This window comes from Phodopus roborovskii, unplaced genomic scaffold, assembly GCF_943737965.1.
Source record: "Phodopus roborovskii unplaced genomic scaffold, PHOROB, whole genome shotgun sequence".
In the NCBI taxonomy this organism is placed as follows: domain Eukaryota; kingdom Metazoa; phylum Chordata; class Mammalia; order Rodentia; family Cricetidae; genus Phodopus; species Phodopus roborovskii.
Genome location: NW_026126485.1, coordinates 18,700,312 through 18,724,606, shown reverse-complemented (window position 1 = coordinate 18,724,606; position 24,295 = coordinate 18,700,312). Strand labels below are relative to the sequence as shown.

Here is a 24,295-nt window from a genome sequence, read left to right as displayed (position 1 = left end):
TCCGGGCTCGAAGGCCGGCCCATGGGGGCGGGGGAGGAATGTTGTGAATGAACTTGGGGCCGCCCCGAAACTCCTCACAAGGCCGAGCCGTGAGGTCCCTTCGCTTTCATTGGCTTATACCGCTCCGTGATTGACAGCTCCTCTCCCTGCGACCTTTTATTGGGTGGCACCGAAAAGACTGATGTGGCGCACACCGAATAAACAGTGGCTTCTAGGAGGCGGGTCTTCAAAATCAGCCAATAGTGAGGGAGAGGCAGGGCGGCGGGGGCGGGGCTTCGCCTGAGGAGGCAGCGGCCGCGGAGACGGCTTCATTGTTGTGAAGAGTCTTAAAGGGGCCGCGTCGCCCGGCCGGCTCGGCCGGATGGAGCCCCCGGCGGCTAAACGCAGCCGGGGCTGCCCCGCGGGAGACGAGCCTGGGACCGGACCCCGTCGCGGCCGCCCCGAGCCGCTGCTGGACCTCAGCGCCAAGCGGGTGGCCGAGAGTTGGGCCTTCGAGCAGGTGAGGCCCCGGCCTGCCCCAGGCCTCACACCGCGCCCCCTCCCCAGCGGCCAGCCCCCCCACGCCCCCACCCCGTCCCGCGCCCCGCGCCTCTCCGCCCGCGACCCACCCGGGCCTCGTTCGGGCCGCTCTTTCCCTGAGAGGGACACCTGCCCAGAGACCCACACTGCTCCATTCCTGCCTTCCGTTTCCCTGTTCCACCCTCCAGGGAGAAGACCCCAGTCTCTGCAGGGCCTACACAAGACGCCCCTGTATTCCCGTGCTCCAGCCTCCAGAGCCCACCTGTCCTCCAGATCCCCCGACTGTGGGACAAGGGGCAGGGTCACTGAGGGGAGGGCTCTGTGCGCCTCCTCCTTCCTTCCCTCCTCCTCCCTCCCCCTCCCTCCAGCCATTCCTGAGCTAAGATTGGGGTACTTGGGCAGGGGCACCTGGAACCTGTACTCTGTGACTTGTGGATGGAACACCGCAAATCCCCTCTCCCCGTCTTAGTGTCCCCCAAGGAGATGGGGAGGTACAGGGGCTCCTCTCAGTCAGTCCCAAACAGGCGTCTAATCTGACTTTGAGGGTGTTCTGTGCTCGGCAACTCTTCCTGAGTTAGGATGGGTGGGTTTCGGCTGGCTATGGATTGAACAGGCTGATTCATGACCGGGAAATCCCTCCTTAGTCATCTGCCAACTGTCAGGAGCCCAGTCACTGACACACACACACACACACACACACACCCCTTCTCCTGGAAACCTGGGTAGGCTGCTTTGCTGTTCACTCTCGGTGACATGCTCAGAATAACCCTAAAACCATCTTCAGGGCACCCACAGCTCTGCCCTGGATTGGCCAGGTGCTGACAGAACCCTGGAAAGGTTCTGGAACCATTTGGGAGTTTGCTTTCACTTGGAGGAAACTGGGGCACAGAAAGGTTGAGAAACTTGTCCAAGGTCACCCAGCCAGTGATTAGCCACCTCAGATTGGAACACAGTCTGAAACAGCTGGTTCTATTCCTTGAAGCCCACAGGGGATGACAGGACATCCCTTCCCTCCTAGGGGCTTTTCTCAGGGAAGGGGCGGGGAAAGAAAACCCAGGGGGAACTAGTTTTGGGAGTTTTAGATCCTAGCTTAGAGATCCTGAGGAGATGAGTTTGTCCCACCTCTGAGCCTCAGGTTCTGAGGTAATGACTCTACCCCTCCGGTTCTGAGACTGTGGCACTGACCCAAGGCTGTGGTTTCAGCATCTTGTGCCTTGTGAGGGTAAGACACCATCTCCATAAGAACCGGAACAGAGGGAAAGCCAGGACCTCATGTCCTTGATTATTCTCACACTCATACCTAACTTCTTGTCCTCAAAATGCCCGAGCTTTAGAAGGGTTTTACCCCAGCCCCCTGGGAAACTGGTTGTAAAAACTTCTAGAATGCTAACTATGAGTCAGGCACTATTGTAAGTAAATACTATTGTAATGAAAGCTGTTTTGTTGCTGGGAGTTTCACTGTATTACCCAAGCTGGCCTTGAACTACTTGGCTCAAGTGCAGCCTGCCAAGTGGTTGGGGTTTCAGTGTGTACCACCATGCTGGGCTCACTGGTATATTTTTTACCTTCCACATTTCCATAGGATGCTTGGCTCTCACATTCCTATTTTACACATCAGAAAACAGAGACGTAGAGAGATCAGGTGGCTTGTAAATATAACAGCCAGGGTCCTATCCCAGATTCCTAACCCACCAGCTCTTCCCACAGGTGGAGGAACGGTTTTCCCGGGTGCCAGAGCCAGTTCAGAAGCGCATTGTGTTCTGGTCTTTTCCACGAAGTGAGCGGGAGATCTGTATGTACTCATCACTAGGCTACCAGCCCCCAGAAGGCGAGCAGGACACCCGGGTGCCATTCACCCGAGGACTGCACCTGCTGCAGAGTGGGGCTGTGGATCGAGTGCTGCAAGTAGGTAAGTGAGCAACCCTACTCTGGGAGGAGGCAGAGAGATCAGGGCAGGCTGAAGCAGGAGGGTGGACCACGGGCTGGGACCTCCCAAGCCACCTGCTCTGAGGCTCAGTTGTGGTTGGGTGAGACACTGATATTCTTCAGGCACAGCACTGGGGAGGCAGAGGCAGGTGATGGAGAGGTCAGCCTGAGCTACTCAGTAAGAGCCTGTTTCAGTGTGTGTGTGTGTGGGGGGGTAACTAAAGCCAGGTATATAGTAGATGTTAGAGATCAGGACTGTGAGACACTCAGGGAGAGGAAGATGAACTAGAAAGTGGGGGTAGAGAAGGACCAGGCATTGGCAGGAGGACCCAGGTAAGGGAAGAGGACAGGTGGAGTTGGTCTTGGATCTTGGAGCAGGCCTGCTAGCGGGATTGAGACATTATGACAATTCTAAAATTTGGCCTTCATGTTGGGTTTCAAGACAGGATTAGGAACTGAAGGTGAAAGGTAGACCTCAGACAGCTGAGTTGAGGAATAAAAGAGGTGGAAAAACAAGGAGGAAGCAGGGGCCCAGGGAGAGTAGAGGGCTAACTACAAAGAAGAAGCAGCTCTAGGCCTTAGATAGGGCACCTGTGATGCATGGGGCAAGAAATCAAGGGACTAATGATGCTAAGGCTGAACACGGTAGCACACACTTGTAACCCAATGCTCAGGAGGCTGGGTGCAGAAGGTCTCAAGGTCACGACCAACTGATGAAACAGTGAAGCTCTGCTTCAAACCAAGACCATTCTAGTGTGGTGGCATATGCCCAATGCAGAAAGAGATGAATCTCTGATTTCCAGGCCAGCTGAGTCTTCATAGTGAGACCCTGTCTCAACACCAAACAGGATGATCACAGGCCTCAGCAGCTGGACCCAGGTAGAAGCTGGTTACACAAATTCAGGGACAGAGAGCAGCCGTATCCTAGGAGAGATTGTGATCAAAGGTTTACAGCCATGTGTAGAACAGCAGAGTGACTATAGCTGACAAAAATTTATTGTGTATTTTATAAAGACTGAAAGGAAAAAATTGGAAGCTTCTAAACACAGAGAAATAATCACTATTCAAGGAGCAGGAAAAGCCAGTTACCCCGATCTGATCACCATGCATTGTATACCCTATTGAGTTACCACATTGTATACCACGAATGTGTACAACTATTATATGCTGATGGAGAAAATGACAAGTTAAAAAAAAAACCATCAACTGAACAACAAAATAAACAAGGCTAAGGCCATGAGGGGTGGGCTTAGACCTCAGGCAATGAGCCCAAATGGTTTTGAAGTAGAAGGAAAGACAAGGAACAGACTGGGTTTGGGGAAACAGGAAGGAAGATAAGGGAAAGACCGTATACCCCAGCATCAAGTTTAGAAGAGGACCAGTAGCGATTGAGTAAGACTTTGTTCTTGCTTCCCATGGTAGCTGGTCATGGCTCAGCCATGGTGAGCCTGCCTGGCAGCTTTAGTACCCCTTTGCCTGTGCATAAGCTAGCCACAGGCCCCATGGCTACCCCTGGTATGAGGAAGCCATGCCCTGCATGACACAGGTTGCATCAGGCTGCCCAACCAGTCGGATGAGCCTCACAGACACTCAGGACTGCCCAGGACTTGCTCCATCATCCCATTGCCCTCAAGTGCCACAGGCCTTTGGCATCTTCTCAGGAAGTTCAGAGCTTCTAAAGCTTGGTTGTAACCTTACCAACCCAAAAACTTTCAACCCAAAGCATTTCAAACATTTTATCTACAATGATAATACTGTTTAATGATCATTAAAATAAGGACAAAGGAGCATAGGAGAGGGCTCATTTGGTTACATGCCTGCTGTTCAAGCATGAGGACCTAAGTTCGGGTGCTCAGCATCCACGTAAAAGCCAGGCACAGTGTTTCATGCCCGTAATCCCAACACTAAGAAGACAGAGACTGGAGGATCTCCATGGCTAGCCTAGTCAAAGGGGTTAGCTTTTTGTCCAAGGAGAGAGCCTGTCTCAAAAACAATAGTTGTGCATGCCTTTAATCCTGGCACTCAGGAGGCAGAGGCAGGCACATTTCTATGATTTTGTGGCCAGTCTGGTCTACATAGCCAGTTCTAGAACAGACAGAGCTACATAGACAAACCTTGTTTCAAAAAAAAACAAAGATAAATAAGGCACCCCCCACACACACAGGGGTTTATTTCAAACTTAACTTTATGTCAAGCCATTCTAAATGCTTATCATAAGTAACTTATTCATTTATTAGAATGGCATAAGGAGATCATTGTTGCTGCATATGGACAGATGGTGAAACTGAGGCATGGATAGGTTAAGTAATTTGCACTGGGTTTTGTCAGCAGGGCTGTGCCTTCAGGTCTTGGGGTGATCCAATCTCCACAGTGTGTGTTTTATCTTAGGGTTCCACCTTAGTGGGAACATCCGAGAATTGGGGGCTCCAGGAGAGCCAGAGCATCTCTACCACGTCTCCATCAGCTTTGACCGCTGTAAGATCACATCTGTGAGCTGTGGCTGTGACAACCGAGACCTCTTCTACTGTGCCCATGTGGTGGCCCTGTCACTGTACCGCATCCGTCATGCACACCAGGTAGAGCTGCGGCTACCCATCTCTGAGACCCTGTCACAAATGAACCGTGATCAGCTTCAGAAGTTTGTACAGTATCTCATCAGTGCACACCACACTGAGGTGCTACCCACTGCCCAGCGGCTTGCTGATGAGATCCTCCTGCTCGGCTCTGAAATCAACCTGGTTCATGGTGAGTGGAGGGAAGGAGGGGCCGTGATGCAAAGCAAAGGCAGGCAGAGTGAGTGCCATTATACCCTGCTTTGGGGGATGTCACACACCTAAAGAATCACATCCTGAGGTGTCTGACCCTGGGGCACCTGAACAGTTAGAAGTAGAGCAGGTGTGGTAGACATAGGCCTGTCATCTCAGAACTGGAGGCTGAGGTGGATTGAGATGTTGGGGGGAGGGTCTGCTGCTGGTTTGTTTGGCTATAAAGGTAGGAAGATAGCAGGTAGATGAGTAGTGATTAGACCCACAGTGGGTCATGGGGTGCTGAGTGGATTTCAGGGGTTATGATTCATCACTAGGAGGCCTGATGCCTTGCAAGAAAAAGCAGATGGGCTGGTGAGTGGGACTGATCATTAGGGAAGATGGGCAGCTGATAGAGAGGGGCTTACTGGGAGCCTCTGAAAGGCCGGTGTGTAGCCAGGCATAGTGACACACACCTTTAATGCCAGCACTTGAGAGGAAGAGGCAGGTGGATCTCTATGAGTTTGAAGCCAGCCTAGTTTACATAGTGATTTCCAGGACAGCTAGAACTATAGAGTGGGAACCTGCCTTGAAAAAATGAAAAGAAGCCAGGTAGTAGTGGCACAGGCCTTTAATCCCAACACTCGAGAGGCAGAGACTGGTGGCTCTCTGTGAATTCAAGGCCAGCCTGACCTATAGAGCTAGTTCTACAATAGCCAAGGCTACACAGAGAAACCCTGTCTTGAAAAACCAAAAAATGGAAGAACAAAGGCAGGCAGGCAGGCTGGTCGGCCAGCCATTAGGTGCAGATGGGTAGGTGTTTTGGGAAGGATGTGTGGGTTTGAATGAAGCATATTTCTGAATTGGAGTAGTTTAGTGGGTGGACAACATGGCTGATTTATAGATAAGTGGGAGGGTGGGTATTTTGAGTGGTAAGATAAGTAGGAGTGTGGGCATGCAGGGTCATGGGATTAGTATACACTGTAGGTGGGTTGAAGGCAAGACTATGGCACTAGGATGTAGGTGTGAAGCAGTGTTCCAGGTGAGATGACAGATGAGGAAATGGATGAGTGGCTAATGTTTTGTGAAGATGAATAAATGAATGGATACCTACATTGTTTCCCTAGATGGATGGACTGAGTACTTAACTAAGTAAATGGAGGGGCTCGTAGTGTTTGGGGCAGATAGGTGGTGGACAGATGGATGAAGCAATGGACAGATTTATTTGTGGTTTTTTTCAAGACAGTATTTCACTGTGCAATATCCCTGGCTGTCATGGAACTCACTTTGTAGACCAGGCTAGCCTCAAATTTAGAGATCCACCTGCCTCTGCCTCCCGATTAAAGGCATGTGCCACCACTGCCCGGCAAAGATGTATTCATGGACAGTTAATGGATGGATGGGATGATGGACGGATGAGTGAATAAATGAGTGAGTGGAGCGACAGATGGACTGGTGGTGAGTTAATAGGTGGATTGTTGCTGTGTCTGGACAGATGCAGTGGTGGGTGTTGCTTCTGGGGACAGAGTACTGATTTTGGTGGCATGGACCAAGGAAGGATTGACAGCCTCTTTCCCACTCTACACTTGTCTGTTTCCTGCAGGTGCTCCAGATCCCACAGCGGGTGCAGGAACAGAAGATGCCAACTGCTGGCATCTAGATGAGGAGCAGATCCAGGAGCAGGTGAAGCAACTGCTGTCCAATGGTGGCCACTATGGGGCCAGCCAGCAACTGCGTTCCATGTTCAGCAAGGTGCCAAGGCTGGGGGTGGGCAGGGCAGAGGCCCTGTTGTGCCCTTCCCTTTCTTACCATCTGCTCCTCTGTACAGGTGCGGGAGATGCTGCGGGCAAGGGACTCTAATGGGGCACGAATGCTAATCCTTATGACTGAGCAGTTCCTGCAGGACCCTCGCCTGGCCCTGTGGCGGCAACAAGGTGCTGGCATGACAGACAAGTGCCGGCAGCTGTGGGATGAGCTGGGTAAGGCCTAGACCCTGGGGTGAAGTCTATACCCTGATTCCCACTTAAATTAACATCTGTACCCAAATTTTTCCCCCACTTAACACTGCTAAGCACCTCCAGCATGCTGGCTACCCTACTGTGTGCTGGAACTCCCAGAGAGAACACAATACAAAATCTGGCTCTCCTGGGGCTAATATTCAATGGAGAAGACTCATGATTAACATTATACTATATGGTTAGAGTAGGGATAGAACTTATCGGTAGCAGGCTTGTCTAGCGTGCATGAGACCTTGAGTTCCTTCTCCAGCAAGTATGGATTGATACATGCATGAATGTTTAAGTGCGATACAGATTTGTTCCTTGTTGTCCTTGAAAGATTTGTCCCAAATCCTCCAAGACACATCTGGGATGTTTGAGACCCTTATAAAACCTTACAGTGTCTACAGAGGATCTATGCATATACTTTCTGTACTGTTTTATTTTGTTTTTGGTAAAGGGTCTCAGTGTAACCCAGGCTGACTTGGAGCTCACAGTGTTGCCAGGGATTACCCTGAGTTCCTGGTCTTTTTTTCCCCCCACTCTCTAGGTGCTGGGTGGGGGTGCTCCATGGCAGTGTGAAAAGTAGGGAAGAAACAACACCGAAACTCACAGGGCGCCAGACCCAGGGTTGAGTCCTGATCTAAATGCAGTGTGACTTAGGACTAGTGTAGTTTCTTTGCCTCTTTCTTCCTATGATACACTTACTTGTATTGTGTATGTATGTGTGAGCATACTTTAGTGCACATGTGAAGGTCAAAGGACAACTTTGTGTGGTTAGTTTTCTCCTTCCATATGTGGGTCCAACAGACTGAACTCCGATCATTAGTCTTGGTTACAAGCACTTTTCCCTACTGTTCCCTGTCATTGGCTTTATCTTATTTCCTTACCATAATGTGAAGAGACACTGAGCTTCAGCCCACGTGCGGGATAGGACATGTCCTAGGCTGCAGCGGTTGCATATTAGCCTGTGCTATGTTAATGAAGTTGATGTGGATGCTGAGCCTCTCTCTCTGCTCTTCAGGGGCTTTGTGGGTCTGTGTCATTCTGAGCCCCCACTGCAAACCAGATGAGCGGTCAGGATGGCTGCAGCTGCTTGGCACGTGGGACAAGTTAGATGTGTGCCCACTGGAAGAAGGCAACTACTCCTTCGACATCCCCAGCCTACAATCCACTTTGACCTCCAGGACAGGTAGGAGAGGGGACCTGCCACCTGTTTCCAACAAAGTATCATCACTTACCACAGCTTAACCTTCTGTTACAGTACTGTGTCCCAGGAGAGAGAGGGTGGGAGAGATGAAAGCAGGGCCCCATTGGTTGTCCTTCCAGCCAGAGGGAGCAAGTGCCAAGGACAAAAGTAATGACATCCTTAAGGATGATGAGACTGTGCTTGCAGGGCTTCCAGTTAGCAAAAGTGAAGCCATGGACAGGGAAAGGACAGGAATCCAATGGGGCGGGGGTGAAGGGTGGGGGGTGGAGGGGGCACACACAGTGATGTGGGTGTGGGTGAGGCACGCGAAGAGGGAGATGGAAGAAGAACAGGAAAGATTAGAAAGAGGCAGAGACTGAGGGGAGAAGGAACAAGAATGGCTAGCAGGAGGGAGACAGATGTCCTTTACCTGTGTGCCAGTGCTGTAACAGATGCCAGCCCCTACTTTCCCTTTGAAGATTTGCTTCAAGAATTCACATCCATCACCTGCCTAGGGTAGAACCCTGACTTGGCACCTGATGGGAGAAGCTGGCTACAATATGTCTGCCAGCAGCCACCATTACTACATTGGGCACCCTCCTGTAGGCTCAGAAAATGAAGAGGAGGAGGTGACAGCCACCAGTCCCCGCCGTACAGTATTCAGCCGAGCACTGCAGGCTGGGGAGTTGCACTGGAATGACAGCCACTTGCAGAGGATCCTGGCCAGTGATTCCTGTGGCCCAAGTCTCACTGGCAATATGGGAGGTGACAAGCCAACCTTTGACCCTCAGGGTCACCCCATCTGGCTGGGTGAACCTTTCCCTACTGCCTGTGCACGGGTGGATACTTTGCGTGCTCACGGTTATCCCCACAAGGCTCTGCGGCTAGCATGTGCCATAGTCAACGCTCTGCGGCTGCAGCGGCGACACCAGCTTGAGAACTACAAACAGCAAAAAAAAGGTGAGTGAGAGCACAGGCTCCAGGGCCCAGGTACCCAGGACACACGCCAGCCCCATGAGAGATAGCAGAGAGGGTCTTGGTATCACTGCAGTTCCCACTCTCAGTATCATAGACAGAAAGGATTTTCTCATAAAAAGCACTATTGGTTGAAACTGAAGCACTGTGGTGGGAGAATTCAATGGCTCAAGTGCATTTATGTGGTAGATGCCTCTTACTAATGCCTGAGGCCTTGATTCTCAGTCCTAGCAACAAAAGAAAAAGAACAGAAAAGACTAAGAATTGGGTCAGACTGCTTATGGGTATGTATAGCTCTTTTGGCCAGTTCCCAAGAAGACATCAGAACCTCATCTTGTACCTTGCCTCGGCCATCACTATTCACAGGGCAGCTACCACAGAATAATGATGGTATTCCCATTGTTCATCCACTTTTCATGCAAAGGGACCCTGCAGTAGACACATTTCCACTGCATGACCCTCAAGGATATACTTGTAGAGAGAAGCCAGAAGACTGGACTTTTTGAGTAGAATTTGCTCACGTTTAAACATGGGCAACAAATTGAGTTGTGTTTCAGATATAACAAACATTTGAAGCACAACAAAAGGGCTATGGATCATTTGGTAGAGTGCTTGCCTAGCATGTATACCTTATAGCAAGTATAAATCAGGTGTGGTGGCCCATGCATCTAACCATAATATTCAGGAAGTGGAAACAAGAAAGTCAGAACTTCAAGGTCAGAGATCAAGACCTACCTAGACCATGTGAGGACCTGTCTTAAAAAAAAAAATAAAAATAAAAAGCAGGGCTGGAAAATGGCTCAGTAGGTAAAGTACTGGCTGTGCAAGCATGAGAATCTGAGGGTCTGAGTTTGTATACCCTGTTACCCACATAAAAGCTGGGCATGTCACTCTCCCCTGGGTCTGGGAGTTGAAGACAGGCAAATCATAGGGTCTTGCTGGCAGCCATTCTAGCTGAGAAGGCAAGCTCCAGGACTGAAGGTTCACCAAACAGCCCCAGTTGCAAAAGATAGAAGTGCCTAGAAGAAGATTCCCAACCCAGAACTTAATCCTCAGTACACATACATATACCACACATACACACAAACACAATCACAATGAACAGAAGGAACAGGGAATAGAAGGAAGCTGACTGGGTTTGGCCGTGAAGCTGATAAAGTCGGAGAATGTAAGGGAGGAATGGACTCTGGAATGGAAGAGTCAGAGCTTATGTCCAGGTGACTGGGGGAACAGCACAGGAACAGTTCATTGTTCCAAGATCAGGGGAGGTCATGGATGAGCAGCCTTACAGCGCATTCAGATGTCCATCATAGAACTTTCACATTGCCCCCTGAGGGGCTTCAAAGCAATTTGAGCTTGGCTGCAGAAATGGGGATTGGGTTAGGGCTAGGAAGAGTACTGCTTTGCATGTTTCAGGAAGACGGGGTGGCTCACAGGCTGGCAGATGACACTGGGAGACTGGTGTGGGGTGGGACAGAACCCCAGAGTTAGGCGTGTGGCTGCATAGAGCCCACCTCTTTCTACCCCACCTGCAGAACTGCTCCAGAAAGGTGCTACCTGCCTCACAAGCACTGAAGGCTGGGTGGGCCATCCCCTGGATCCCATTGGCTGCCTCTGCAGGGCACTGCTGGAGGCCTGTCGACTGGAGGAGGAGCCTCACTCTCTTTACCCAGGTACCCACCTTCTCTGCTAGCCAGATACTGTCACGTGGCAAGCTTAGTAACTTTGGCTGTGCACTGTCAGGGCTAGAAGCCAGTAGGCTTAGCTTAGCCTTCTCAGAATGAGGGGGCCATTGGCCGAGGCTAAGAGAGTTGGAGCTTTCCCTAAACTTCTCTCCATTTTTGTCACCAAGCCTGGGGCTAAGGGATAAGGGCAAGACCTCAGCAGACTTGGATGTGTCTCCCCCAGACTTGACCGCAGAGAAGCGGAAGCTGGCCTACCAGCACGTACCGGTGCCGGGGAGCCCTGGAGAGTCCTACCTGGCACTGGCACTAGAAGTAGCACTGCTGGGGCTAGGGCAGCAGCGGGCCCTACCGGAGGGGCTGTATGCCCAGGACAAAGTGGTGCGCAACGAAGAGCAGCTGCTGGCCCTGCTGGAGGAAGTGGAACTGGACGAGCGGTTGGTGCAAGTGCTACGCAAGCAGGCTGGGCTGCTGCTGGAAGGTGAGTCCCTCTCAGCCGCCTTCATAGTCCTACAGGACCAGTTGTGAGGTCCTGCCTCCTGGCCTCGGTCTACTCCTCCATGGCACAAAGAATAAGCCTAGTCTTTGATGTTATGACCTGTCAAAGCACCCATATTACAAACCATGCCCCATATTCTAGCCCTGTCCATGGTCTGACCTTGCTAAATCTTCTCCCGTTATTTCTGAGGCTGGACTGGCTTGCCTCCCCATCCTATAGCCTCTTTCTTCACCATGCAGTGTTGTCTAGGGACCCCTCCTTTCTTGTGCTCCTCTAAATGTATCTGGAGTGCAGCGATAGTGGAGACTGAAGTCACCCTGTCCCTGTAGGAGGCCCTTTCAGTGGCTTCGGAGAAGTGATTTTCCGGGAGAGCGTACCCATGCACACCTGTGCCCGATACTTGTTTGCTGCTCTGCTGCCGCACGACCCAGATCTGGCCTTTCGCCTGGCGCTCCGAGCCATGAGGTAAGGGCAGGAGAAGGAAGTGAGAAGCTAAGAGCCCCAACTTTAAGCTGGGTCTCAGTCTGGGTAATGAGGCCCAAGGCCCATGCAACAGAGTATTTCTCTGTTAATACGGTGAACTTGAGGATGATTCACATCTACAGACCACAAGCTTGCTCGAAGTGCGGGCTTTTTCTAGGAGGATTTGTCTCAGCCTACCTGAGGCGCATCAGAGACTTCGGTAGATTGTTCCCTGCACTGGGGGGCATGACTCGGCAGTACGCTGCTGGCCTGAGTGTTCTGAGGTCGAGGTCAGTGCCCCCCAGCATCGCACAAATGACGTGATTTTTTTTTTGTTTTTTTTTCCCCCTGTGGTTAATATTTCTATTCATGTTTAAAATATGTGTATAGTTGGTGGCAACATTAAGTTACTAGACAAATGCTTGTGCCCTAACTGTGGAGCAAATAGTGGTTGTAAATCAGTACAAGCAAAACAGGTGGGGCTGAGGTGCTGGCAAGGACTCAGTCAGTGCATTCTGCCTTATGCAGATGGTGCTCCAGGAGATGGGAGAAGAGAGCGGGAAGTGGGAGGACTTGGACAGAAAGCTGCAGTTTCACGTGCATAGTTTCAAGGGAACCTGGCAGAAAAATGCTTAAGACAGTGGAGGGGAACAGAGGGGCTATGTGGGAGGGGTGTTCCAGGCAGTGGCCAGGGCTACCCGGAGGAGACTTTGTTGGCTCCCTGTGGACACACTGGCTCCCAGAGGATCTGCAGAAGTGATGTTGTCACTCTCCCTTCTGTAGTAGCTCAAACAACGGAAGTGTACCTTCTGAACTCCCAGTAGGACTGTGGGTAAAGCCAGTGAGAGCAGGGGATAATGCAGGAGTGTGTGTCTGCATATGCACGGCTCCTCCCTGTCACAAACTGATGGATTCCCAGGACATCTAAACAGTGTCTGCTCCTGTGATGAGGTTTGTTTTTGTTTTGAAGCAGTCATGTAGCCTAGGCTGACCTCAAACTCTGTGTAGCCAAGGCTGAGCTTGAATTCCTGATTCTTCTCCCTCCCCCTGGGATTATATACATGCACTCCCACTCTTGGCTAAATGCATTCTTTTGTTTGGTTGATTTTGTTTTTGTGTTTTTGAGATAGGGTTTCTCTGTGTAGCCCTGGCTGTCCTGAAACTCACTTTGTAGATCAGACTGGCCTCGAATTCATAGAGATCTACCTGCCTCTGCCTCTCAGTGATGGGACTAAAGGAGTACCACCACACTCATCTTTTTGTTTGTTTGTTTGTTTTGTGTTTTGTTTTGTTTTTCAAGACAGGGTTTCTCTGTGACTTTGGAGGCTGTCCTGAAACTAGCTCTTGTAGACCAGGCTGGTCTTGAACTCACAGTGCCACACTCATCTTAAAATGCATTTTCTTAATAGCAAGATGTGATAACATAGACCTATAATCCCGGCACATTAAGTCTGAGTTGGGATCTCAAGCCCCAAACGTGGTTGGGCTACATAACAAGACTAGATCTCAAGATCTAGGTAGTTGGTAACTGGTGAGAGAGAAAGGGAAGGGTGGTAGTGGGGAATGTGTGGATAATTAGAATTGGACAAATAATAAAGACATATGTATGTTGTCACAACTTTTCCGAAGCCCCCACCATAACCTCTAATGTAATTACTATTTGTCCTTTCTAGAATATCACCTGTTGTTAGTTTGTTTGCTTTTGTTCTTCTTTCTCTCTCTCTTTGGAGGTGGGGTCTTTCTGTGTTGCCAAGGCTGACCTAAGACTTTTTTTTTAAGTACTTTGGGTTTTTTTTTTAAATTAATTTACTTATTTTTATTTTGTATATTGGTATCTTGCCTGCATGTATGTCTGTGTGGAGGTGTCAGATTCCCTGAAACTAGAGTTACAGACAGTCGTGAGCTGCCATGTGAATGCTGGAAATTGAACTGGATCCTCTGGAAGAGCAGCCAATACTCTTAACTGCTGAGCCATCTCTGCAGCCCCTGGCCTGAGACTCTCAACCTTCTTGCCTTAGCCTCTGGAGTGCTGCCAGGGCATGTGTACACCACCATGCCTAGTCTGTTCATGACTAAAGTGGTGCGCTGTTCCTCCCTGTGCCTAGCTTATTTTAGTGAATGTAATACCATCCTTTTCCAAACCTCGCTGCAAGTGGTGGTATTGCATTCTTTTTTATGGCTGAATAATATTCCTTTGTGTGCAGGTGTTACATTTTCTGTAGCCATTCATCATGTTCATGTGTGTTGACTGTCACATTGTGACCATTTTGAAGAGCACCCTGTCTCTTTGACATACAGATTTACTGTGGACATATGCCCAACAGTGAGACTGTTGGGTTATATGATAGTTCTGTTAGTTTCCCAAGGAACTTCTGCTTTCTATGATGGTTGTGTTAATTCACATGGCAATAATGGGTAAGCTTCTGTTTTTTGTTTTGTTCTTAGAGCAGAGGACCAAATGCTGGGCCTGTGCTTACTAGGTGACTGCTCTAATACTGAGCTCAGACCCCAGAACCTTAGCAAGTTCCTCTTCCTCCCCATCCTTGCCAGCACGTATATTTTCTTTGTATAGTAGCCATTAAAATGTTAGGCATTTTTGATAGCAGACTCTACCAACTAAGCCCTGCCCCTCCCCCACCCCCAGCACTTCACTGGGTGACTCTGGGCAGGGACAGAAGGTAGAAGTGGTAGGCCCAGCTCACCCTGTGCTTGCTTTTCCCCTGTCCCAGGCTGCCTGTGCTCGAGACAACATTCCCAGCTGGAGACGCTCACCCTAACCCACTGGACTCCATCATGAGCAACCGCTTCCCCCGTTGGTTCATCCTCGGCCACCTGGAGACCCGCCAGTGCGAACTGGCCTCCACCATGCTAACCGCTGCCAAGGGTAAGGGCAGTGACATCCATCCTCCTGATGTCCTGTTGTACCCCTGACTTCCTCTCATTCTCCTCCCTCTTCCCTTTCCTACCCACTCCTATCCTCCGTCTTTGTTGTTTTTGGTTTTAAATTTCTGTCTTTCTTTTTAGATTTCACTTTTTTTTTTTTTTTTATGTGTATGAATGTTTACCTGAATATGTGTGCACCATGATTGTGCACTATGTCCATGGAGGACATCAGAGCTCTTGGGACTGGAGTTAGTTTTGAGCTGCCATGTGTGTAGTAGGCATGGGTAGGAATCACACTCTGGTCCTCTGCAAGAGCAGTCAGTGCTCTTAACCTCTGAGCCATCTCTCCAGCCCATTTTTGTTAAGATGTGGTCTCACGATAAATCCCAAGCTGGCCTGGAATGCACTATGTAGCCCACAGTGACCTTGAATTACGATCTTCCACCCTTAGCCTCAAGCTCTACTACACCTGCTCTGCTCCTTTTACCAAACTACTTTTCCCACTACTGCTCAAACAGTCACTGTAAAAAACAAGCAGAGCTGGGCAGTGGTGGCACATCCTAGCACTCAGGAGACAGAGACAAGTGGATCTCTGTGAGTTCAAGGCCAACCTGGTCTGTAGAGCAAGTGCAGGACAGGCTCCAAAGCTTCACAGAGGAACCCTGTCTCTAAAAAAAAACAAAAGAAACAAGCAGAATCTTTGCCCTGTTCTGGGGGTGGCAGGCAACAAAACTATCCCAAGTCTTTTGCTCTATGAAGATGTATAATCAACTAGCCAGGCCTTGTAGCTTAGTTGTAGATACCCTGCTTAGCATGTATAAAGCTCTAAGCTTCCTTCCCCAGCACCACACAAAACAAACAAATGAGCTTTGGAGATGATGGCTCATTTGGTAAAGCATTTGCCACACAAGCATGAGGAAGCACCTAAGTTCAGTCCTCAGATCCATGTAAAGATGGGCGTAAAGCTAAGCAGACCCACCTTTAATCTCTGCACTTGAGGTAGATGCAGAAGCAGGCATAATTCAGTGAGTTAGAGGCCAGTAAGTTCCAGGCTGGCCAGAACTATGTGCTAAGATCCTGTCTCTAAGTAAAATAAAGAAGACTAGGTATGATGGCATACATTTATAAACCCAGCACTCAGGAAGTACAGACAGGATCCCCAGGGTCTACCATCTGGCCTACCTTGGCCTAATTGTGAGCTCTATGTCAGTTAGAAACCCTGTCTCAAAAAAATGTTGAGGGAAGAAGGCTAGAGAGGTAGCTCAGTGGTTAAGAGCATTTTCTGCTTCTTCAGAGGACCTGGATTCAATTCCCACCAACTATGTATTGACTCACAAGCATCTATAGCTCCAATTGGAGGTCTCGGCAGGCACCAGACAAAACACCCATACACATCATCATCATCATCATCATCATCATCATCATCATCATAATATTTTTCGAAGGTGGACAGTGCCTAAGGAATGACATTCAAGCTTGCCCTCTAGCCTCCACATATATGCATATACACGTGTCCACATACAAAACTGACAAATAATAAGTAAAGAAATCACCGTACACAAAGAAGGTATCGGTGTCATATAGGACACTAAACAAGCAGTCTTGTCTTTTTCCTGTGGTGCTTGAAGTGGGATCCAGGCCTTGTACAAGCTAGGCCACTGAACCACACTCCCAGCTCAACCTGATGGACACTTAAACATGAGGGTAGAGCTGTGCTTGACCTGCAGTAACACAGTGACATGAGCTGGGCAGCTTGAGTGCAAGTCTCAGCTAGGAGGCCAGAGTTGGAGGTATTGGAAGGGTTGGTTGGCAGCGAGGGTGCACTTCTTGGTTTATATACACTGTCTTTCCTTAGTGTTAGTGGTGAGAGAGGGAAGGACACAGAAAGTCCTTCCTTGTCTTAACCCTCACAGGGCCCCACCCTTCTGGCCTCCTCTCACGCAGCTGCCCATCCCATCAGGGCTTTCCAGAACAGGAATGTGGATAGAGAAGGGACCACAGTTTAATCCACACAGTATTTTAAGAGCATTCGAGGTAGAGGGTATAACCAGTACAGAAGCCCTGAGGCTGGGCTACAGCTGTACGTCAGAGGGAATAAGAGAAGACCAGAGGTGGGGGTCAGCTCAGTGGTAGAGCCCCTGCCTAGAATCCCCCCCATGAGCTGGGGTGCGTCTCAGTGGTAGGGTGCTAATCTAGCATGTGTGATGCCCTTGGTTCCATCCCCAACACTGCAAAGTTACACTAAAGAAAACAGACTAGTGAGACCCTAGGAGAGTGTAGACTTGAGGACAGTGGTGACACTTGGTAAAGGCAGCACTGGGCTGTGGATAGAGCTCCTTGTGTGTTAATACATGCAAGGTCCATCCCCTAGCCTTACAAAACAGAAAACATTTGTGTAGCTTCTTGGGGCTGCCTGTGGAGAATTGGTGTGACAGGTCTTTCAACTCCACAGTTCCAACTGTGGTCTCTATTATTCCTTAAATCCAGGAGATACCAAGTGGCTGCATGCGGTCCTGGGCTCTGTCCAGCAAAACATCCACTCCCCAGCCCTGCTCTTCAAGTTGGCACAGGATGCCTGCAAGACAGCCACACCAGCCAGTGCACCACCTGACACCATGCTGCTGGGCATCGCACTGGAGCTTGGCCTGCAGGTACTCCAGCTAATATCACCAGGAGGGTGCTGTGACTTGGGATAGATGAGTGGGAACCCTGCCCCTGGGACAAAGGCTGAGAGGTAGGAGTCACACCTCTGAGGATAGAACTATAGACCAAAATTGAGGTGATGGGCTATCACTGTATGTTTGAGGTCCATGAATAGGAACCCATCTCCAGGACTGTGATTAAAGATAGAGAGGATTCTTGTGGGCTGGGCAGCACAAGGTCTACAAGCTAGTGCATGGGCCAGAAGAGGGGACAGAGAGGAGCAGAGAATGCTGGTAGAATGCTTACCTAACATGCATGAAGCCCTAGGTTTCAGCCTCACACCACATAAGCCAGATGTGTTGGTGCACAACTGTAATTCCAGCATGTGGGAGGTATAGGCAGGATCAAAAGTTCAGGGTCAACCTTGGCTACATTACAGAGTTGGAGGCCTGGAGGTATTAATTTTGAGACCCTGTCTCAAAAATAATAAACCCTTAAAAAATAAATCAAAACATTAACAAACACAGATCAGGTGTCAGGGTGTGACTCCACAGGGCTATCGTAGGTTATACTAGGTCCTGTATTCCATCCCCAGTATAATTTTTTTTACTCAGAAAAGAAAGAAATAAAGTCTAAGGATGTTTCTTAGTATCTCAACAGTTAAACTGATTGCTTTTCCAGAGGACTTGTGTTCAATTTCCAACACCTACATGGCTACTTACAACAGGCTCTAACTCCAGTATCAGAGGATCTGATGCAAATTTTCTGGCCTGTGCTGTCACTACACAGATGTAAACAGATATAGATGGATGCAAAAACCCCATACACATTAAATAAATAAATAAAACAAGGACCATGAATGGGGCAGTCAACCAGCTAGAAACACTCTTGGGAGTGGGACGCATAGATTAATGCTAGCTGGGGGTTTGTAGCTTAGGAAAGGGGCTTCCCTGGGGTTGAGCCCTGTAAGCAAGGCCTATGGCTGGATATCACTGCCCTGTCATGGCAAGACCTAGGCCAGCCTGCATGCAGCCCTTACCCAGTAAGTACCCAGTAAAGGACATGGATATCTGGGTAGGTAAAAACTGAAGGGCTAGACAGGTATGGGGACTGGGTACAGGGCCTCAGACAGTCCCAGGAACTAAGTATGTGAAAGCAGCTTCAAGTGGGGGCACACCTGTCATGCTAGCACTGAAGACAGAGCAGGAGGGTCTGAGTTCACAGAGTCAGACCACAGACCCGATCTCAAAAGCAAGTGTTCTCAAGATGGCTCAGTCAGTAAAGTGCTTGTGTGGAAAATTAAGTCTCCAGAACAAAGGTTAAGAAAACAATTTTTAAAAAACTATAATCGGCTGGATATAGTAGCATATACCTTTGATCCCAATACTTGGGATCCAGGACACAGCCTGGTCTACAGAAGTGAGTTCCAGGATAGCTAGAGCTACACAGAGAAACCCTGTCCCAAAAAACAAACAACGAAGTATTTGCATAAAAGTTTTATATAATCTGGGTATAGTGGCCTACATCCTTAATCCCAGCACTCTGTAGACCAGGCTGGCCTCAAACTCAGATCTACTTGCCTCTGCCTCCCGAGGGCTGGGGTTAAAGACCACCACCAGCCAGCCAAAAACAATTTTTTTTTCTAAAACATTTATTTATTAAGTATACAATGTTCTGCCTGCATGTATGTCTACAGGCCAGAAGATGGCACCAGATCTCATTACAGATGGTTGTGAGCCACCATGTGGTTGCTGGGAATTGAACTCAGGACCTTTGGAAGAGCAGGCAGTGCTCTTAACCACCAAGCCATCTCTCTAGCCCCCAAAAACAATTTTTAAAGACAACAGCAAAGTGGACGACCCCTGCGAAGCAGCTCCCATGGCTGCTCTTGACCTCCATCCACATGCATGTAGACTGTGGACATGAAGCCAGCACACACAACTGAAGACACAACTTTACACAGTGGGACTTGTCCTTTCTAGGCCCTAATAGCTCTAGGGATTAGTGAGGGGAAGACTGCACACTGGAGAGGAGACACCACTGTGGAAGCTTTTTTAAAAAATATTTATTTATTTGTTATGTATACAGTGTTCTGTCTGCATGTATGCCTGCGGGCCAGAAGAGGGTACCAGATCTCATTACAGATGGTTGTGAGCCACCATGTGGTTGTTGGGAATTGAACTCAGAACTCTGGAAGACCAGCTAGTGTTCTTAACCACTGTGCCATCTCTCCAGCCCCACTGCTATGGAACTTACAGAGGCAGGTTCCAAACTGGGGCCTCAGGACAGACAGACATACAAGGTGTTTCTTTAGGGTGGGACCCACAAAGGGTGGGTACTTTGGGGCTCCAGGGAAGAATCTTCTAATTTGAGGTATGGAACTTCCCAGAAAGGGGACTGGTAGGCTCATTGTAAGCAATGGTGGTCAGTATTACTGCAGATATCACTAGTCATGTCGTCTTGGTTCATTTTCATAGCACCACCATGCAGTAGATTCCCCTTTTTAAGATTTATTTATTATGTATACAGTGTTCTGCCTGCATATGTCCTTGCAGGCCAGAAGAGGGCACCAGATCTCATTACAGGTGGTTGTGAGCCACCATGTGCTTACTGGGAATTGAATTCAGGACCTATGCAAGAGCACTTAGTGCTTGTAACTGCTGAGCCATCTCTCTAACCCCTGAAATTTATTCTTATCTATGTGCATATGTGTGTTAGTACACACGTGTACATGCAGGTGTCCATGAAGGCCAGAAAGAGGGCATCCCTTGGAGCCAGAGTTGGGACTTGGGTGCTAGGTTCTGAACTTGAGTTCTCTGGAAGAGCATTAAACATTTGAACCACTGAGCCATCTCTCCAGCCCCTAATCTTTGTTTGTTTTACATAGATACTGGGAATCAAACTCAGGTTCTCATGCTGGTATGGCAAGAACTGTACTAACTGAGCCTTCTTCCCAGTTCCCCTCCCCCCTTTTTGGTTTTTCGAGACAGGGTTTCTCTGTGTAGCCCTGTGTAGTCTCTGCCTCCTGATTGCTATGACTAAAGTGTGCTACCATGCCAGGTTCATTTTTTTTTTTTTAAGGATTTTATTTTTAGTTATGTGTGAGTATGTGTGCATACATGTGCATAAGAACTGCTGTGTGTGCGTATGTGTGTGAGTCCTTCAGAGATTTGAGATCCCCTAATGTGCATTGGTGTTTTGACCGCATGCGTGTCTTTGTGAGGGTGCCAGATCCCCTGGAACTGAAGTGACAGACAGTTCTAAGCTGCCATGTAGGTGCTGGGAATTGAACCCAAGTCCTCTATAAGAACAGTTGGTATTCTTAACCACTGAACCATCTCTAGCTCTTTATCCCTGTTTTATGGAGCCAGCAACTGAGGATAGAGAGATGAGGGCTCTCACCCAGGTCAGCTGCATTAGCTCTGCCTCCAGCCTCCTTGGGCCTAAGCCATCAGCCATGGCTAGACTCTGAGGACCCACCCTTCTCTTTCCTCGCAGGTGATGAGGATGACACTGAACACGATGACGTGGCGGCGCAGAGAGATGGTTCGCTGGCTGGTTAGCTGTGCCACAGAGATTGGTGAGTGCCTGGAGGGACCACTGAGGAAACCACACAGGCCCCAGAAAAACTGGCCCTTCCTGGTATGCTTTGTAGCCCTTTAACCCCAGGACTCTGGAGGTAGAGGCAGGCGGATCTATGAATTCGAGGCCAGTCTGGGCTACCTAGGGTTTCCAGGACAGCTAAGGCTTCATAGTAAAACTCTGCCTCAAATCAAACAGATGAAAACAAAACAAAAGCAGGCCCTTGCCTATTGCCAGCTGTGGGCCAGCCTGGGAGGGAGCATCGGGTGGGATAGATGGAGGTACACAGCCTGGTAGCTGGCCAGGCCGAAGTGCTTAGGAATAGGGGAGGCCTCAGATGCTAGCTACCCCCAAGTTTCCACCCAGTCTAGCCACTCCTGGTCCTCTGAAAAGGGGAAATTTTTCTATCCAGACATGGTTCACCCAGAGCACTGAGGAGGTTAAGTCAGGAATACCCGTATTATAGACAGCCTAGGCTCATAATGAGACCCCATCTCAAGACTCCATGCGTTAGAAATGTGGCTCAGCAGGAGGGTGATCACTTGGTAGGGACAGGGTTCCTGACTGCATCTCCCCAGAGCCAGTAGGAAAGGGTTGTAACTCATGTGGTAAGAGTGCAGGTCTAGCATGTACTAGGCCCTGTGTCCTCTGGACATGTGGCACATGTCTAATCCCAGCATGTTAGAGATAGAGGCAAGAGGACCAGAGTTGATCCTTAGCTATATAGCAAGTTTAATTGAGGTAAGCCTGGACTATGAGACCTTGTTTGTTTTTAACTAACTAACTTTATGTGTATGGGTATTTTGCCTGCATACGTATCTGTGTGCCACATGTGTACTGGTATCTGTGGAGGCCAGAGGATTCCTTGGAGTCACTGATGATTTTGAGCTATCATTAGGGTTCTAGGAATCAAACCCAGGTTCTCTGGAAGGGCAGCCAATGCTCTTAACTACTAAGCATCTCCAGCTCCATGAGAACAGGTAGCATGATGGCCTGTTATCGCAGCTCTTGAGAGGCACTGGTAGGTGGATCTCTGAGTTAGGGGCCAGTTGGGCTGCATAGTGAGACAGCCCCCCCAGATTTCTACATGGTGAGGCTGGGAGGCTGCAGAGGTGGTGCTTGCAGGGTGGGGAGGGAAACGGCAGTTCTGCACACATGCGCACACACCCTGCTCCGCTCCCTTTTCCCACTCCCAGGCCCAGCAGCGCTGATGAGCATCATGAAGAACTGGTACTCTTTGTTCACCCCAGTGGAGGCAGTCACTATTGTGGCAGTGACAGGCACCACACATGCCACTTTGCTGCGACTGCAACTAGACACGGCTGGGCGAGAGGAGCTCTGGGCCTGTGCCCGCACCTTGGCACTGCAATGTGCCATGAAGGACCCCCAGAACTGCGCCTTGCCAGCCCTGACCCTGTGTGAAAAGAATCATGCAGCCTTTGAGGCTGCCTACCAGATTGTGCTGGATGCTGCAGCTGGTGGCCTTGGCCATGCCCATCTGTTCACAGTGGCACGATACATGGAGCATCGAGGCCTACCTTTGCGGGCCTACAAGCTGGCCACACTAGCCTTGGCGCAACTCAGCATCGCTTTCAACCAAGACAGCCACCCCGCTGTCAATGACGTGCTATGGGCCTGCTCACTCAGCCATTCATTGGGGCGGCACGAGTTGTCAGCCATTGTCCCCCTCATCATCCGCAGCATCCACTGTGCACCTATGCTCTCAGACATCCTACGCCGCTGGACGCTCTCAGCACCAGGTCTGGGCCCATTGGGGGCCCGCAGGGCTGCCAAGCCACTAGGGACTGACAGGGCACCACTTTGCCAGCTCCTGGATGCTGCAGTAGCTGCCTACATCACCACCAGCCACTCACGACTTACCCACATCAGTCCACGTCACTATGGTGACTTCATCGAGTTCCTGGGCAAAGCACGAGAAACCTTCCTTCTGGCACCAGACGGGCACCTCCAGTTCACACAGTTCTTAGAGAACCTTAAACAGACCTACAAGGGGAAGAAGAAGCTGATGCTCTTGGTTCGAGAGCGGTTTGGCTGAAGGACCTCAGCTACCTGGGAGCGTGGGTATCCCCTGGCCCACCTTCCTGAAGCAGGAGGTCCGTGGCTACTTCAGGATCAAGTCACGGAATGTGGGAGGCAGGAGGTGACACCTTTCTAAGTGTGTGCCTAGGAGTATGCAGACAAATGTGAGATCTGAGGGTCTGAAGCCATACTGCTAACTAGAGGCCTGCAAGGGGGTGTGCCTGGGCACCCCACAAGCAAGAGGCAAGTTCTGGCTCTCCCAAACTCACAGGGTTAGCTGGGGCCTCCAGAAGAAGGGCTGGAGGCAGAACTTTCCAGAAATTCTTAAATTCAGCATAGCAGATCCTCCAGAGCTCACCCAGGTGCCTGGGGACATCACATCAGGGTAGTTAAGTCCCGTTGTGTTTTTTCCCCTCTCCTCCAGCTCAGGGGTCCTGTGCCACTGTTCTACACTCCCAGCCCAAGCTGCCAGCACAAATCAATGCCTCACCCCCACTGAAGGATATCAAGGGGCCTTGAGCCTCTGCCACATACCTCACCCCCAAACACGCTGTCCAGCCAGGACCTGTCTTGTTTTGGGCACCAAGGTCACAGGGTAGACTAGGGACAGCTCTCTGCTGCCCGGGACCCCACCACTAGTAACTGGATACACAACTCAGGAACCAGGCTGCCTCCAACCTGTTGTGGGAGGCACAGGCAGACAGCCAGGGACCCCACCCTGTCCTCCTTTCTCTCCACACTGCCATCTCTGTTTCCTCACTTCCTTTAGTTTAGCCATTTCTGCACCTCAAATCCCAGCTGCTGACAGAGGCGTCTTTTATCCCAGGCCTTGGCCCAGGGAGGAAGGGAAGCCTCCATCCCAGATTAACCTGTCTTCTCTCTTGTATATTAAGGAAAAAGTTGGCATCGTTTTGTAACTTTTTTTCCTATTTATTAAATCCCATACTGTTTTCCTTTCCTTTTTTAAAAAACAAAAAAACAAAAAAAAAAATTGAGCACAACTTCTTTTTTAACTTTGAGATTGAGTTACATTGCCCCCCACACACACAACCCTCCACACCCCAGCCCCCACCCAGAGCTTCTTGCCTGTTCCATTAACAAAAAAAAAATTTCCGTTTTGGTTTTTGGGCATGGCTTCAAGACAGGAGGGGCTG

The 24,295-nt window shown here is 49.7% G+C and overlaps 1 protein-coding gene across 1 annotated transcript; it reads left to right on the top strand.

Moving 5' to 3' along the window:
- The first annotated feature begins 290 nt into the window (after positions 1-290).
- On the top strand, positions 291-24,091 carry Zswim4 (zinc finger SWIM-type containing 4). Its single transcript, XM_051194959.1, has 14 exons — positions 291-499; positions 2,227-2,428; positions 4,834-5,190; positions 6,793-6,941; positions 7,018-7,168; positions 8,211-8,378; positions 8,982-9,335; positions 10,886-11,023; positions 11,259-11,513; positions 11,861-11,996; positions 14,723-14,877; positions 17,364-17,527; positions 21,018-21,099; positions 22,298-24,091. Exons 1-14 carry the CDS (start codon positions 362-364, stop codon positions 23,155-23,157), a joined length of 3,309 nt encoding a protein of 1,102 aa, XP_051050916.1. The 5' UTR covers positions 291-361; the 3' UTR covers positions 23,158-24,091.
- Positions 24,092-24,295: the final 204 nt, after the last annotated feature.